We start from the raw sequence: 18,236 nt of genomic DNA on the forward strand, positions 1-18,236 counted from the left end.
ACAATAATTTGTCACATATTATATACGTTATCACATACAGTAAGCATTGGCAAAATCACATTCCCTTGACAGTCGTTACCAACCAAAACACTGTTCAGTGGTGGCTCTCTGCCACCAGTCCCAGCATAACACATCCAAATGCTTCATGTTTTTCTTAAACCACAGAAAAGAGAGGAAAAAAACTTAAAACACTACTGGAATCCAGTTCTGCAGAGAAGGGAAAGGGAAAAGCTATTAAATGATATCAGCATTTTCTTCTTGGAATTTTAACTTGCCAACACTATCCATCCACTTGAAACAGTTCGTTTTCTTTGGAATTGTTACTTGGCTACAAGAGGGTTGACGTGTTCTTTGGCAAAAAATGATTCATGCACAATTTCTGAACGTTAATCGATGAAACGTGTTTCAGATGTTACGAGTAGCTGGTATGATAGTTACTGCAGATATCGGTTGCACGAATGATGTATAAACGAGATAGAAGCACCGTGTGTGTCACAATTTGACTGTTATTGTTTGGACTATCTTCTCTGGTTATGATGAGAATTTGCCTTTACCAATGCACCATGGAGTGTAGTTTTTGGAGATGGAAATTCAAGCATTAGACTTCAAGAACCAAGGCGAGCATTGGCTCATCAAAACGAGAAGTGCTGTAGTTTTAGTCCAGCTGTTATGGTGTGACAATCAGAGCATTGGCCGACTTGACAAGTCAAGCTGAGTTTGGCTCTGCCCTGGCTCAACTTGTACCCCACTACAGTCATCTCTCCTACCTCTACTTACAATGTGCAGTACTGTAGACAGATTATCAAATATTTTAGAAGATCCCAATACACTATCGATATGTCCACAACCCCCCCCGCACATAGTTTAAGATAAAAATGCCTTTTTTTTGCTATTTTTTTATGTATTATATAATGAGTTGTTATTTTTAGGTAACAGAAGACAGTGTTATGTTTGGTCTGTTGCTTTGTAGATTCTACTGGGGGATGGTCCTCTAAGACAGCCCATAAGGATGGAAGCACTGTGTGGAACTCATCCTTGTCATCTTGGTTTCCTTATGATCCTATGGCTTACAATTCTTCCTAACAGAAGCGCAGCGTGTCCCAAATCATGTGCCTGTTACGTTCCGACAGAGGTTCACTGTACTTTTCGGTACCTCACTCTAATCCCCAGGCACATCCAGGCTAACGTGGAACGCATCAATTTAGGGTATGTTGTACAAAGATACCTTTTTGTTCTTTTTTTTACATTTACTTTATGTAATGTGCATATACTAGTATTGAACAACTTATCGATTGCATTTGTTTTGTTTACTGTTGTCTTTATTTTTCTAAAACAATTACTGATCATGATGACCACAGTGTATATAGTGGGGTATGTATACAGGCAACACAAGCATTGGGTGTTTACAATGGGACAACTTAAATAAGGTGTTTAATAAAGTATCAGCTTCCTGTCCCTGATAGCCCCACAAAAGAAGAATGCATATTAAAGTTAATATGCCAATGTCCGGTAAGTGCACGGAGATGTGTCCAGCAAAACACGTATCCTGCATCAAAACATCAGCAGACTCCTACATGCATTTGTAGGAGGGACACTATGAAAATTTAACAGGACCACACAGCTATCATATGCATTAAAGTGCCTTTAAAGGGACAGTTTAATGTCGCTGTCAGTCCCAGTAACGAGTCATGCATTACTTTATGAATTATTTAAAGAACAGCAAAAAAACAAACCTGTAGCCAATGATTCTTCAAGAAGCAAGACAATAGCGGACAATTGCTCCAATCAGCACATGCACACAAAGGTCTGAGTAGACCTTGGCTGCAGAGTTCACGAGCCAGCACTGGGGGTAACTGGAGGAACAGTAAGTACATCACGCGCAGTGAGACGTGTTCAACTCCTTCATGGAAAATAGCTGGGAGGAAGAGGCAAATTCATATAGGGGGATTTTGCTAAGGGGGAACACCACAAACATGTAAGTGGACTTCTCAGCTAAAGCATCATAGTATATAAATAAACATATAAATAAACATAAACAAGTCCCTTTAAATAATGATTACAGTACAGTCAGTTATAACATTACTTCTCGGTAATCAATCATGACCGTGTAAAAGATTTAAGAACAAATCAGGAACCATTACTGCATCAAAAGAGCATTTTTTTTAAAAAAAAATGGTCACATTTTTTGACACCTTGCTTGGCAAAGGTCAACCGACCATGGCAGACACTCAAATTCTTTAGTTTTTTTTAACAATGCTATAATAGAAATTTGATTAAAAAAAATACATATCAAAAAGTTTGTATTAATATGCCCAGTGTAAACATCCCTGTAAAAAATAGCGACCAATGTGAACAATGACTTCTCTGTTAAAAAAAGCAAATTCTGTAACGTGAATATGACCTAATAATCTCCATATGTTTCGATTTCATATTCCCTGCTGCACATGACATAATTGGGGGGTGTCAGTATGTTCTTTCCTGTACCAAGTTCTAACAGTGTATGCTCGTTAACATCTTACAGTTAGCAGGTTTCTGAATTAGCAGGGGTATTGGCAAAACAAATTCCGATAATGTCATTTTTGTTACGTCCCAAGGATGTGAAGACGAGTTTCAACTACTTTCTGTAATATAAAGCAAATGTAATAATGAGATCTGTGCCAAGTATGTGAAAGTGTAAAAAATGTTTTATTGTACATATGGCGGTTTATCTTGTTGAAATAATTCTATCTTGTCTCTCTGAAAACTGAAAGCAGAACTCAAGCATTCTTTTGGGCACATGCAGTGGAATTGTAAAATCTGAGGTTAATGCAACAAACATTCCACTAGGGAAATCATACATGATTTTGCAATCATTTCCCAGAAAGCAATAAATTAATATGTAGGCAAAACGTCTCTAATTGTAGCCCAGCTGTGGAGCAGAGAAGAGAGAGGGGATATGATAGAAACATTTAAAGGGTTTTGACAAAGTACAGGAGAGAAGTTTATTTCAAAGGAGAAATGTTAAAAGAAGAGGCCATAATCTAAAACTAGAAGGTCGAAACGCTTAGGAAGTTAGCGTAAGGAAGTTTTACTTTACTGGCAAGGATGGTACATAAGTGGAACGGGTTTAGAGACATATGTCTTGAATGAGGCTTAAATACCGCATTTTGGGTAAAGCATGTGAACTTGTTGTCTGTGTCAAAGCATCAATGGAAAGTGAGCACTAACTGAAAAACAATATTGTGTGGCTGATCACATGGCAAGCGAGCTTACAATATTAAAGACCCATGTTCGCTAAATGTATGTATTTGCCTCTTTGGGTTGAAAAACTGGTAATTTGTTCTTCTATGTTTATTAAATATGGCTTAATTCCAAGTCAATGCTGCCATCCAGTAAATTGGGATTGAGCGCACATGCTATGTCTGCCAGTACCAAAACAGATGTATTCATCAAACATGTCCAAAGCATGGTATTACTGAAATCATAAACCGTTTCCCTCTTTTGCAATTCAGTATATATATTTCAGTAATTCATTATGTTTGTAAAAGCAAAATGGTGAACACCATTTAATTGGCGTGCTTATTCATAGGTACAACAGTTTGAGTAGGCTCATGGAACATGACTTCTCGGGTTTGCAGAAGCTGGAGTTGCTGATGTTACACAGTAATGAGATCCAGACAATTCATGAAAGCACTTTTAATGATTTATCCTCTTTGCAGGTAAGACCTCTGAATAAGTCCTATGGGGTTATATTGTCCACAACAATAGATTTCAATCTAGTGTTTATTGGGTGAAGCATTGGTGCGAGGATCTCACATGGACCCCTGTTTTGTGCTTTTTTTTTTCTTTTTTGCATCCCCTAGATTGTCTAAGAGCTTTGGTGTGTTTATATTTATTGATGTGTAGATATTGTTTGTCTTTGGTGTTAAATATACATTTTGTAAAGTCTTGTTCTAGCAAAGTAATTCATGGGAGAGTCAGATAAGACAACATACATTATCATGTGTCGTCTGGGCAATATTAAAGCATGTATGTTTGGAAGATAAGGGTCATCATTAGGCAGTGTGGATTATTACCATATCTAAGGCATTGTGTATTGTAAGTAGTTTATCCTGTGGACTTAAACCTCCAACGCTTTGTAGGTAAAATGGGATGATTTACATTTAATACCCCCATCAAACAAATATTTATTTATTTTATTTAACTGACCTGGATTTTGTTACTACAATAGGGGAATTAACCACAAGGCAAAGAATAGGGTCCAGCCACATTGAGCATAGAGCTTTGCACTTTTATTGTAATCCTCAAATCTATAAATGAAAAGGGTTAGCGAAATATCCAAATAATTGTGTATATGTCCCATGGCTGAAAGTTAAATATAATGTTTAACTGTCTTTGTAAGAAAAAGAAATAAATACTACAATGCATCCATATTCCGTAGAAAAGCATTAAGAGATCATGCCCATAAGAAACCTAGGAACCCCAAAATTTCATGTGCTTGGGGTTTGAAAAGAGGGCAGGACCAGCCTCAGTAATGGGTGGGACAAGAGGCTACTCTACCTGACCTCTTATCTTACCTGAATAGCTACCTTGAGGTCACCAAGGCACAAAGGGGGAGCTGCAATGGAGAATAGCACAGAGCCTCATTGATTGCTCAACTCTTTAGATCAGAAGATGTCACCAACGAGCTGAATTTACATAGTGTCCCACTGGCAACTATCTGGGACAGTGGGACAGTGCCTGAAAACAAAAACTGGAACTGTTGGGAAATATGCCATGCACACTTCTAGTCTATTTCCCCTACACCGCTCATCCTCTCCATCCCAGATGGAGGATGTCTGGAGGTATCCCTGCCCCTGTGTGGGACTAGCCCTCCTCGATCTGTGACTAGTCCCACCCCTTAGGAAGCCATTCCTCAAGTAGATGGGAATTTGGCAGGTATGTCCATAAGATAATAGATTTAAAGAAAACTTTAGAAAATCGTACCTCAGAAAAGGAAGTTGACATAACAGTCACAGGATTTTAATGGTTTGCATTACCATCACATGGTGCTTTTGTGTGTAAATGTAAATTAACGCCATTATGTCTGTTTTGTGTTTGCTTCTTAGGTCTTAAAAATGAGCTACAATAAAATAAAGTCACTTCATAAGAACACATTCCTTGGACTTAAAAGTATGGTCAGGCTTCACATGGACCACAACAAACTGGAATTCCTACATCCTGAATCATTCTATGGTCTCACATCTCTAAAACTGGTCCACCTAGAAGGAAATTCGCTAAGACAACTCCATACAGACACCTTTGTTACCCTCCGATACATACAGATATTTAAAACATCATCTATAAAGCATGTTTATTTGTCCGGCAATCAATTATCTTCCCTACCCAAAGATATGCTTTTATATATGACAGAACTGGAGGGACTTTATCTTCATGACAACCCGTGGTCCTGTGATTGTAACTTACTTTGGCTTATAGAAGGATCACAGCAATTTAGAGGTACTGTGTATCTTGTATATTTTTTATTTGTAAATCAATCCATTTTTACTATTATCCTGTGTTTATAGAAGGTCAATAGATTCCACAGCCTTATGTTATTGGAAATTATACACCATTGTTTTGAAACAGACAAAAACTTAAGATATGCAGGGTCCTGTTCCCTAACAGTGTAAAATAGAATAGGACCTGATACACAATACAAATGCATTAATAAGGATGTATAGGCTCCAATTACTATAGTGTAAAGCCTTTGAATGTCTGTGTTAACCTGATGGACAATCATGGAACAGTGACTCATACTTTGTAAATAGAGCTATTCCATTGAACCGTGACCTCTTCAGTGAAGAAATAGCTGCTTACATACCATCTAAACCTCTAACCCACTAATTTTAGACTATGACCTCTTGACATTCCATTTCTGTTCTTTTCAAATATACTTTCCACCTGCACTGTCCTTTTTGTATTTAAAATGAGTATCCCACTTGGACTCTTCCCTCATCATTTCATTGTTAAGATCATTTTTTATTTCCTGATAACTTTTATTACTGAACTTATTTTGTTATTATTTAAGTTAATAGAATCTAATATCAACGTTGAATATATTATGACAAGCATTCTCCCAGCCAAAGTCCCTACAGCTAATGCTCTCCAGCCTAACACAGGGCAACATTTTCATTGTCAATTTGCATTGAAAGTTTCTGTATAAAGTAATACATTTTTAATTTAGATTTTGAATTGATCAGGTCGTCCAAATCCTGAATATTTTTTTTAGTATTATTTATATTATTATTTTAATGATTTATTTAATATTATTTTTTTAATGAATTAACTTTTTTTTTCCAGCTTTTCTCGTTCAGGACGGGAGGGGGAGTGAGAGACATGGTTTCTCACTCCCCTCCCCGCGATCCCCCTGCACCGATCACACTGTGATCTCTATGCAGGTCCTCACAGACCTGCACAGAGATCGCAGATTCTCTGTGCCTCATCGGAGGGCAGGATATCCCGCACGAACGGGCAGTTTGAAATGTAACAGCTTACCGGCTTTCATGCCGGAAGCTGTTACAGCAGATCGGACAGCAGAAAGCCAGCAATGCCTGGTCTCCCGTGCAGCGGCAGGGATGTGTCCCTGACGCTGCAAGAAAGGCTGGGCGTACCGGGACGTCCAAAGGGGTTTCTTAATAGGCGTTTTTTGGACGTCCCGGTACGTCTATAAGGGAATGAAGGGGTTAAGATGGTAAATGACCATGTAACTTTTGTTAATTATGATAATTGACATTTTTATTGACACTGTAAATAATGACAATGCTTATATTTCTTCTTTACAGAGCTAATAAAATGTAAAAGGGACCGTGGTGGCCAACAGTGTCCCATATGTGCATCTCCTAGAAAAAACAAAGGAAAGTCCTTAAGTGACATCTCGCCACAAGACCTTGTTTGTGCAAAACCAACAATAGATAACATCTTTAAAACCAAGAATGCTACCATTACAGAAGAAGGAGAAGGCTTTACTGTTATATCTCCCAAGGATTTTGTGGTTCCCATGGGTACTCTTATCCTGAATATGACTGATAATTCTGGAAACGAAGCAAATTTAGCCTGCAGTGTTCAAAGACCTACAAAAATGTCTCAAATAACATTGGATATAAAACCAGATCACACAACATTAAGAACTGCATTCTCTTCTTTTCTTGTATGCAACATTGACTATGACAATATTCAAAAGTTGTGGGGCATTCTTGCAATGTACAGTGATTCCCCAATGAAACTCAAAAGAGAACTCTTGCTTACAAAGACACCTTTCATTAGCTACAAATATAGACAGTCTGCATCAGACGATGATGTATTTACAGACATTGAAGCAGAACTGCGAGCTGAACCCAACTGGCTGATGCAGGACACCGTGACATTACAGTTGGATAGGTCAGCTACGTCTCTCAGTATGCTGCATATTAGGTATTTTGCCGATATCCTTCTTACAATACCAAACAGCACTGAAAAGCCTTTGAAAGCAAACTGGGCCATGATTCTTAAAAGTAACCAGACAAAGACTGAATTTTCTGCGCTTATTGGTGGGACAGTGGAAATGGATTGTCAGGTTTTGGGTGAACCCACTCCTTCAATTGACTGGGTTCTTCCTGATGGAACAAAGATCAGGGCTCCCTATGTAAGTGAAGAAGGAAGGATAACGTTAACAAAGGATGGAAAATTCATTCTCAAGGCAGCTGACAGCTTTGACACAGGGATTTATCATTGCATGGCTACAAATTACATTGATGCTGATATCCTTTCCTTTCGAATTACAGTACTCAGTGCTGATGTGGAAGAAGACAATGTGAATGGTGCAGAGCTTACAGTCAGTAACGGGGATGCACTTTATCTTCCTTGTGGATCACATGGTATCCCAGATGCATCCATCAGCTGGATTTTACCGGATCGCTCAATATTACATGAATCATCTAGGAACAAAATAATTTACTCCAATGGCACTTTAAAAATACAAGATATAACACAAAGGGACAGGGGAAATTTCAGGTGCTTAGCAGCTAATCAGTATGGTCTTGACATCCTTACCCACAAAGTATTGGTTAAAGAAAAGAAAGTCAGCATACTACACAAAACACAAAAGTTACATCCCAATGATGATGGAAATGAAGAAGCATCTGGAAATGAAGATTTTGAAGAAAACAGTAACTCAGCAAAGGCCATCGAACGTAAGACCATTTTGGCTCCAAATAGGTTTGGTAATCTAGCAAAAGAATTTGATCGAACAAGAAACAGGAACATTGGGGTTGAAAAGCGAACTAAAATAAACAAACGCATTAGAGGACACAGACGTCAGTTTACTCACACCACAAGAAAAATTGATCCCCAGCGCTGGTCGGAGATTTTTGAAAAAACAAAGCAGAATGCCATGAATAGCAAAAAAGAAAAAGAGGGAGTGGAAGGACCGGTAAAAGAAAAACAGGAACTAGAAAGGTCATCTGGTGAGGTAGCAGAATCATCTGGTGAAGAACTGCTTCCAGTAGAAGAACATTTTTTGATACTAACTACTAAACCGTCAGCTGTATTAATATCAAATGCAACAGTTACAGCCAAAGCAGTCACTGATGTAAATACAACACCTGTATGGACCGCTAAAGAGGAAGAGCAAACTTTTGATCTTCCCCTCGGAACAAGTGATCCAAAAAGTCATCATTATCTTGATACACTTACACATACTACAAATGAGAATTATAATGAAGAACCAACAACACACAGTTTTTTGAACAGCACTTCAATAGATGTAATTGCACAGCCAACAACTACTTCCAGGACCCTTTATACAACAACCAACTCTCAATTGCCATCCACACTGAGTAGTCTGAATGTCAAGAGTGACTTAACAACTCCCTTTAATTCATTAACTGGTACACCTCAAATTGTTATTACTAGTCCATTAACCACAATTGGTTATACTGACACTGCTTCACAGAATACTGTAACAATTCCACCAACAACAGCTGGTTATGTGCATACCACGCCTCAAGCTTTTATCTCAGACTCAACAACTTCAGTAAACAAGCTGCATGAACCTCCCAAGAACATTCTAAATACCCCAGTAACTACATCTAACTATTTGAATATTTCATCAGAAAATGTTGTAACATACCCCTTTTCAGATATGACCCATTCCACTAGTTCACCTCAAAAAACCAACATTAACCCAACACCTGTACCCACTGACCTATTTATTTCACCACCCAATGATTTTACTAGTCAACCAGCCAGTTCTAGGAATTTGGTGGTAACTCAAATTATTCCAGATAAACTTCATGATAATTCCATTTCTCAATTTAGAACAACAATAATTCCGTCTGAAACTCCAACATCATATAAACCATTAATTTCCAAAGAAACTGTTACCAAGTCAGCTGTTATACAAGAAGACAGGATGTCAAATACACCAGCAGCTAGAAAAGAGTTAGTAAAAATGGACATTTCAAAATCTGAAATATCTGTTATTACACCCAGCCTTACAACACAATTTGTGCATGTGTCTCCAAAGACTAGTCCTTCTTTATCAAACAGTATTGAAACAAATTCTCTAAATACTGTTCAGAGTGAGGCAGATATTATGTCAGCGACTACCTCTAATCCACCTTGGACAAATGAGCTATTTTCACAATACAACCCTCCTCAACAAACACAAAACCAGATAGCAAAAGTCCAGGAAGTTTCAGTATCCAAAGACAAACCTGAAGAAGCAAAGGTAGTCAGTATTGATTCATCAACAAAGTCAATGTTTCTGTCACAAACTGACACTAGTCCTATCTACATTCATAGTACTCAAAAAATAATCTCATCTGGGCTTCCAGAAGGATCCACAATCATTACCCAGCAACAGATTCAAATTGTAAAAAATGTAACGCCTTTTGTACCAACTATGAGACGTTATGGAAGAAGAAGGATATCCGGCAAAAGACGAATCATTAGGCCAGATCGGATTACAAATATGCACAAGCTTAAATTTGGGAAATTTAAAGAATATGCTGAAAGCACTACGGCACAAAAAAACATTCCCGCGTTCACTACACAGGGGCTCTTTTCAAAGAATTCTTCTCCTACTGCTATAGCTGTCCTTCCTACAACTCATCATGTCTCTCCAACTATAACTTTTAACACTATGTATGGTAAAGGAACTCCACTTTCAATTGGGTTAACATTAGAAAATACAAATCCTCCCTCATCCAATAATTATATATCTTATTCATTATCTGCTACAACTCCTACAGTAAATACAGAATATGCCTCCACCAGTAATTATACCATCTCCTCACAATCAGTCAGTACGTCTCAAGAAAATGTAGGCATTTCCACAAACAGCAATTCTTTTACACCATACCAGCCTGCTACTCTAGGAATACATGACAAAAAAATGGAGGTTTTGGATACTCCCCAAAACAAGATCATAGATGAACAAAACAGGGAATATATTAGCACACCATCTCCCAAAACCACTGTAAAATCTAGAACTGCCTCTAGAATGTTAAGAAGGAAAATACCTTGGCACAGATTGTTTGGAAATAACAAGATAAGGCAAAGCGAGATATTTAGGAAGCTTCGAAAAAACAGCCAACATACGTCAACAGTTGCTATGCCAACCATTTCATTACTCTCAAGTCCCAAAATGATTGGAAATGCATTATTTCCCACTAAGGCTAGCAACCAAATAGACCCCATACATACATCAGTGGCAAAAGAACCAATAGTGACGGAGAGTACTATAAGACAGACGGCCACTGATGTGATCCATCCCACACTATCTAGCCCAATGGCAACTTCAGAAGCAACAACTATTGTACCTACTAAAATTGTGTCTACTTCAGAAGCACCCACATCTTTCATTACTTCAGGCATTACAGCAAAACATAGATTCTTAAAAAGAAAACAACCACGCAAGAAGACTTTGGTATCCTTGAACACTAGTAAGTCATTATTGAAAACCAACATGTCAACACTTACTCCATCTATCTTCCAAACAACTGTTCTAAAGTCAAGTACAGTGAATACTTTGGAGAGGAATACCAAAATGTATGCAATTACTCAACATCCACAACTTTTTGTTGGTACTGTTGCGGATAAGAAAACTGCACCACTGTCAAACATAGTCAACAATATCCTGGTGTCCTCAGAAAAAACTCCAGATGCCAAAACATCATCACTTCCACCGAATAAAACAGTGATGCTCACAAAACCATTACCTACTCCATACTTGGTACCTCCTCAAAATAATTATATTACAACTCCTCATCACCTACCAAGTGAAGGTACCTACTTAAGACGTACAGTCACGGCCACTCGATTTAAAACAACAACTTTAAAACCAGGTCCCTTTATAGAATCAACAACTTCAAATCCAGAGACTTTTCTAAAATCAACAACTTTGAATCCAGGGACCAGTGCATCTCCAACTTTATCACCTTATAAAGCCACAAGAAAGTCTAATTCATTTACCATGGTAACCGCAGTAACAGTTAAACCCCAGACCACGTCCATTAAAAAAGCAACTATAAATACTTTACAAAGTAGGCCACATGCCAAAACATCAGATTTCACACAAAAAAACTTAAGAATGACAACAAAGCCTCCACACATAGTAAGACCCTATAAAAATAACTTGCTGCATCTACCAACACATTATGGAAAGAATATTGATAAGACGGAAAAAAGTATTCAGGAAACAACTACAATGAATGTTCAAAATGTAGAGCAGACATCACACAATATACAATCAAAGCCTAAAATTATTGGTGGAAAAGCTGCAAGTTTCACCGTCCTGGCTAACTCAGACGCTTTCATTCCCTGTGAAGCCACTGGAAATCCAACACCAACAGTACTTTGGACAAAAGTGTCATCAGGTAGGCCTAGTATATGTCAAAATTGTATATCCGAGATATACATTTGAAATTGCTTTCATTCCAGAATGTCATGCTATTCTATCTAAAATCATTTATAATTTTCACATTTGTAATTTTTAACGGAAGCTGCTGTGACCTTGGAGAAATAATGCTGTCTTAGTTTGTTGAATCTTTATTATCAGATTAAAAAAGAAAGTGTTTAGTTTATTATTATTGGAACTTTTTTGTTGCATATTTTACCTACTTTAAAATAATTTAATGGAGTATCTTTAAGACCGAGAGCAAAACTTGACTCAACATTTATTAATTTAAGGATTGATTGTCACTATCAAATCCCACAATCTACTTACTGGTGTATATATATATATCCACATACACTTAAATGTAATTACTCTGATGACACATGCGATTTTTATGTAACTTCTCCTGATATGCATTACTTCCCATAGAAACTTAATAAAGGTCTGTTATGACCAAAATGAAAAAATAACTAAAAGCAATAATTTGATTATCATTTTTTTTACCAGGAACTTTTGCATCCAAGACAAGGCGGGGAAACAAAATGGAGGTTTTTACCAATGGCACCCTCTCCATCTCAAGTGTTGGCATAGAGGATCGAGGGCAGTATCTTTGTGTGGCCACCAATCAGTATGGATCAGACAGGTTACTGGTCACACTTTCTGTTATCACGTATCCTCCAAAGATCTTGCAGGCCAAGTCAAGAGAGATTACAGTGCATTCTGGGAGTTCTGTAGATGTAAAATGCGAGGCTGAAGGCAGGCCTTTCCCTACCATTACCTGGATATTGGCTAATGAAACCATTGCATCAGAATCACACACAAGTAACCATAAAGTTCTTGTACAGCCAGATGGAACCCTTACAATGAAAGACGTCACAATATATGATCGTGGGATTTATAAGTGTTTGGCTACCAATATCGCAGGAACTGATACTTCTATAGTACGGATACAAGTGATTGCTGCTCCTCCCGTAATTCTGGAGGATAAAAGGCAAATGGTTGTAGCAGCTTCTGGAGAGACGATAAAGCTCCACTGCACAGCTAAAGGGAATCCTCACCCTACTGTTTACTGGGTAGCGTCTGATGGTACAAAAGTTAAACCTCTGCAATATGTTAACCCAAAGCTCTTCCTTTTCTCTAACGGGACCCTTTATATAAGAAACATAGCCTTAACAGACAGTGGAAATTATGAGTGCATTGCAACCAGTTCTACTGGTTCCGAGCGAAGAGTGATCAGTCTCACGGTGCGGCAAAGTGAAACAGTTCCTAAAATAGTCTATGCATCACCACAGACTACGGAGATGAGTTATGGTGACAAGCTGATGCTGAACTGTACAGCAACTGGGCAACCAAAGCCAAGGATTATATGGAGGCTGCCTTCAAAAGCAGTGGTTGATCAGTGGCACAGGTGACAGCATTTTTTTTTTCATAAAACCATAAAACATGCACTATGAGAAATACTACAATATGAGGGTTTGTATTCTGCTGACAGCATTAGCTAGCTTGTCTTTAATCCACTTAAAGCATTATTTGTCATAGCACATTTCCAATTAGATTTAGAAATTCCCCAATTTATACAATTCCTTCTATGAAAAGGAAGGTTTACACGATTGGTTAACATGCACATAACAGAAAATATTGGTGAGTGCTTTATGAATCCCCAGTAATACAAATGTGTTTGATAAAATAAAATGTATAGAGTGGTCGCTAGCTGTTTTCACATTGTGGCTGGCAAACATTTGAAATCTTAACATGCACCTAGAAAAAGAGAAGGGAACACTAGACGCCAGTAAGCCTTTAATATGACATTTTATAGTAAGAAGTAGATCATAAAAAGTATGTTTGTTGTGCTAGTGGAAATAATTTAACTTGCTCACTGACCAATAGTCCTCCGGATATTAATCTAATTGACTCTGTATCACAGCAGGAGACTGTGGAATAAGTACTCTGGGCATGACCTCCATTTTTACGGGTCAGAGGGTATTCTACCCCCTGTGTATTCAGTAAATAGCTAAGGGGGTATTAATAGACCCTGTTTACACAAGAGATGAGGGAAGATAAGGTTGGTTTGCTTTCACATACAATTGTACAGATATTGATACAGAGTGCTTGCATACCCCAGCCAGAGTGCTACATGATGTGAAATGCGTCACACCTTTTAATTCTTTAGCTTTTAAAGGTTAAAAAAACCAACATTTTTTATTTTGCTAATAACATTAAAATTTATGTTTGTTAATTTGGTGAATTAAAAGTGGCTCTGAGGCGGTAGGACAACTAATCCTGTTTGAGACTCCATGACGGTTGCAATGTCAATCATTAAATTAAAAACACACAGAGGTATGGACATTAAACAGTGTGACAATTTGTTTTAAGACAAACAAACTGTAATAAAATATATTTATCAACTTATCCATTTTTGGGGGGCTTAAACTTGCTAACTGATGAGATCTTGATGACTGGCTGGGGTCCCTGAGAATACTGACATAGGTGTAGTCATTAGCATGACATCCCCTGAATGGTGGCTATACTGCTTGCCACTCACCAGGGACCCAGACCTGAAACAAATCATCATATCATACTAACCTATACGACCCAAGCCAAGCATTATATGCGGTATGTCTTATAAAACCACATACATTAACCAATCTATTTGCATTGTCTCTGGTTTATTTTCTTATATGATTATTTCCTGCATTGGGATAAAATGTTCGCGACACACTTGTGTGTATTTTATTCGACAATGTTTCAAAGAATTTATAGAACTGTGAATTATTTGTTGGATATTGCAGCATATATCATGTCACAAAAGACCAATGATAGCTATACAATTCACTTACTCCATATAGGGCAGTAACCCAGGCAATATAACCCATGGCCACTAATTAACTTAGATCAGATGATAACTATCTCCCTCATGATGGGAGAACCATTTAGCACTTAAGGGTTAAGGCTATCCATACAGAAAAGTAGATTCCATTATTCTGCAAATTAGTCATTTGCGTTCGTAACCTTTACTATTGGAGATGTTCTTGGCCAGGGACATTACGAACTTTTACGTGACAAGTACTTTTTTTATTCTATGTTTTACGCTGTTCTTTATCATTGAACAGCAATGTCATCATTAAAATATTATTTTTCACTTTTCTTTCCAGAATGGGAAGTCGGATTCATGTGTTTCCAAACGGTTCTCTTCTCGTTGAGTCTGTGACTGACAAAGACGCAGGAGATTATTTGTGCGTAGCAAGAAATAAAATGGGAGATGATTTAATACTGATGAAAGTCAGTGTGAGCATGAAACCAGCAAAAATCATTCATAAGCAGCACCTGACAAAGCAAGTTCCTTATGGGAAGGATTTCAAAGTTGACTGCAAGGCTTCAGGATCTCCCTTACCAGAAATATCATGGAGCTTACCAGATGGCACAGTTATAAATAATGTATTCCAAGCTGATTATAGTGGAAAACGAAAGCGCAGATACATCCTTTTCGACAACGGAACTTTGTATCTTAACAAAGTAGGCATGGCTGAGGAAGGAGATTATACATGCTATGCTGAAAACACACTTGGTAAAGATGAAATGAAAGTACATATAACAGTGGTGGCAGCAGCACCACGCATACAGGTGAACCACAAGACGTACATTGTGGCCGGAGCTGGAGAAAGTGCTGTGTTGCACTGCGAGGCCATTGGAGAACCCAAGCCCAAAATCTTCTGGCTCCTCCCATCAAGTGATATGATAGCAACATCCCATGAGAGATATGTGCTGCATGATAATGGATCATTGACAATTAATCAGATTAAGCTGTTAGATGCAGGGGAGTACATGTGTGTGGCAAGGAACCCAGCAGGGGATGACACAAAACTCCTAAAATTAGATGTACAACCCAAGCCACCTATTATTAATGGTTTATATACAAACAAGACAATAATTAAGGACACTGCCTTAAAACACTCTAGAAAACTGATCAACTGTAGAGCAGAAGGGACAGCACCTCTTCAGATTATGTGGATCATGCCAGATAATATTTATCTAACAGCGCCATACCATGGAAGCAGGATAATAGTGCACCAGAATGGGACATTGGAAATTCGAAATATACGACCCTCTGACACAGCTGAATTCACTTGTGTTGCTCGGAATGATGGAGGGGAAAGTATGTTAGTGGTGCAGCTGGAAGTAGTCGACGTGCTGAGAAGGCCAATGTTTAAGAATCCATTCAATGAAAAAATAATTGCTAAACCAGGCAAAATGGTAATATTAAATTGTTTTGCGGATGGGAATCCTACTCCAGAGATAATGTGGCTTTTGCCTAACGGCACACGATTTTTCAATGGACAAAAGTTCTCTAAATATTATGCAGGAAACAATGGTACCTTAATTATTTACAGTCCTTCAAAAGATGATGCAGGCAAATATCGATGTGCTGCACGAAACAAAATTGGCTATATTGAAAAGCTAATCATTTTGGAAGTTGGACAGAGCCCTACAATTTTTACACATCCAAGAGGGCCTATAAAGAGTATAATTGGAGAGACGCTTTCTTTACATTGTCTTTCTGATGGAATACCAAGACCAAGTGTTACATGGACCCTCCCAAGTGGATATATAGTAGATAAACCTTACGTAAATGGAAAATACATGTTGCTTGACAATGGGACCTTGGTCATCCAAGAAACAACCATACATGACCGAGGAAATTATCTTTGTAAAGCCAAAAATAATGCAGGTGAGGCATCTATAAGTGTACCTGTCATGGTTGTTGCATACCCACCTAGGATTACAAATAAAGCTCCCCAACATATTCATATAAGAGCAGGATCTCCTGTGCATCTAAACTGCATGGCCATTGGCATACCAAAGCCTGAAATAACATGGGAGCTTCCAGATTTATCTCTCTTGTCGACAGCTAGCAAAGGACGTCCCACTGGTACAGAACTTCTTCATCCACAAGGCACACTAGTTATTCAAAATCCACGATATTCTGATACAGGAATGTACAAATGTATAGCCAAGAACCCCCTTGGCACAGATACCAGCTCAACTTATTTAAAAGTAATCTGAGCAAACAAAATTAAAAAGACGTGACCAATGAAAATGAAATATATTCAGAATGTTTTTTTTTTACCGGAAAGTTTATTTAAAAGAAGCTATTGGAGTTTCATTACTTTTTAAAATCTTTATATCATAGTTTCAGCTCTTGTTAGAGAAAGACCTTTAAGGGAACAACTATGCAATGAAATGTTTTATTACCAGCAAGTGTGTAATCAACAGACATTTTATTTAAGGCAGTTTTTCTCAATCTCAAAGCAATAAAGCTGTGAAAATAAAAATTATATAAATATATTTTATTCAAAAGGTTATGGTGGACATTCCATTCTATTCAATTCTTTTCTGAAACACAGGTTTGAAATCATAATTATTATTACAAATGAAAAGCTAAATCTCAAACATGTTTTATGTTACCAGCTATGTTACATTACGTAAAACTAGTTCGGGTTATTATGGATTCTAAACAATAAGAAAATGTAAATGTTAAGTCACGGTGTAAATAATACAGTTGAATGCATGTCTCTTTAAATATCTTGCTAATAGTTGTACTCATTCTGCAAAAATGTAAAATACACTTTGATAATTTTAGAATATGCCTTTGAGCTAATTAAACATAAATGGTTAACTGACAGAATATTAGGGCACCAGAATGTATTTTTCCACTTTTGTGATGTAAGCACTGATTCGGCGTTAAGCTTACAAAGTTGTGAGTGTGTTTTGATTAAATAAAAGACAAGATTTTATTTTGGTAACAAGAAAATCAAATTCTGTATTCTAGACTTATTGTTGCAGATATGAGTGCGGTGACTCAATTAGATTTTATGAGCCTTGTGTCTCTGACGTTCATGGGCATTCTCCAAAATAGTAAAAGAAAGTCTGTTATTTATATGAGCTGATGGACAATTACAGCTGTGCCTGCGGTATCTAATATATATATATATATAATTGTATGCATATTTTTTTCATTTAAGGTCGTTAGTTCACCCCCCAAGATGTTTGTGATGGTTTACCATGGGGTTCTTTAAACTTGTGGTCATGGTTCGGTACTGATTGATGAACAAGGGCTGCATCTGACCAGCTGGGGAGTACTTTGATAAAAAAATATCATATCAGATGGGTTTTATTTTTTAAACAGGGTATACTTTAATCATGAAAACTATTCCAGAAATTAACAGTACATATTGATGATTGGTTTACAAAACAGAGAAAATTCATGACTAAGAAACCTAAATAAATCCTTAAACCGTTATAATGTATTATTTTGCTGAATTTCAATTTATTGTAACTGTAA

General features: G+C 37.4%; 1 protein-coding gene across 1 annotated transcript; it reads left to right on the plus strand.

The window, feature by feature from the left end:
* The first annotated feature begins 1,009 nt into the window (after positions 1-1,009).
* Positions 1,010-17,836, plus strand: IGSF10 (immunoglobulin superfamily member 10). Its single transcript, XM_053459610.1, has 6 exons — positions 1,010-1,206; positions 3,569-3,698; positions 5,088-5,478; positions 6,804-11,876; positions 12,404-13,304; positions 15,049-17,836. Exons 1-6 carry the CDS (start codon positions 1,010-1,012, stop codon positions 16,955-16,957), a joined length of 8,601 nt encoding a protein of 2,866 aa, XP_053315585.1. The 3' UTR covers positions 16,958-17,836.
* Positions 17,837-18,236: the final 400 nt, after the last annotated feature.

The sequence above is a fragment of the Spea bombifrons genome, chromosome 3 (genome assembly GCF_027358695.1).
Source record: "Spea bombifrons isolate aSpeBom1 chromosome 3, aSpeBom1.2.pri, whole genome shotgun sequence".
Taxonomy (NCBI): domain Eukaryota; kingdom Metazoa; phylum Chordata; class Amphibia; order Anura; family Pelobatidae; genus Spea; species Spea bombifrons.

What these genes read in the sequence shown, in the direction of transcription:
- IGSF10 (XM_053459610.1), top strand. Translation starts at nt 1,010, where the DNA reads ATGGAAGCACTGTGTGGAACTCATCCTTGTCATCTTGGTTTCCTTATG. An exon ending in GTGGAACGCATCAATTTAGG is followed by an intron (nt 1,207 to 3,568) that starts GTATGTTGTACA and finishes GCTTATTCATAG; the next exon opens with GTACAACAGTTTGAGTAGGC. An exon ending in AGGATCACAGCAATTTAGAG is followed by an intron (nt 5,479 to 6,803) that starts GTACTGTGTATC and finishes TCTTCTTTACAG; the next exon opens with AGCTAATAAAATGTAAAAGG.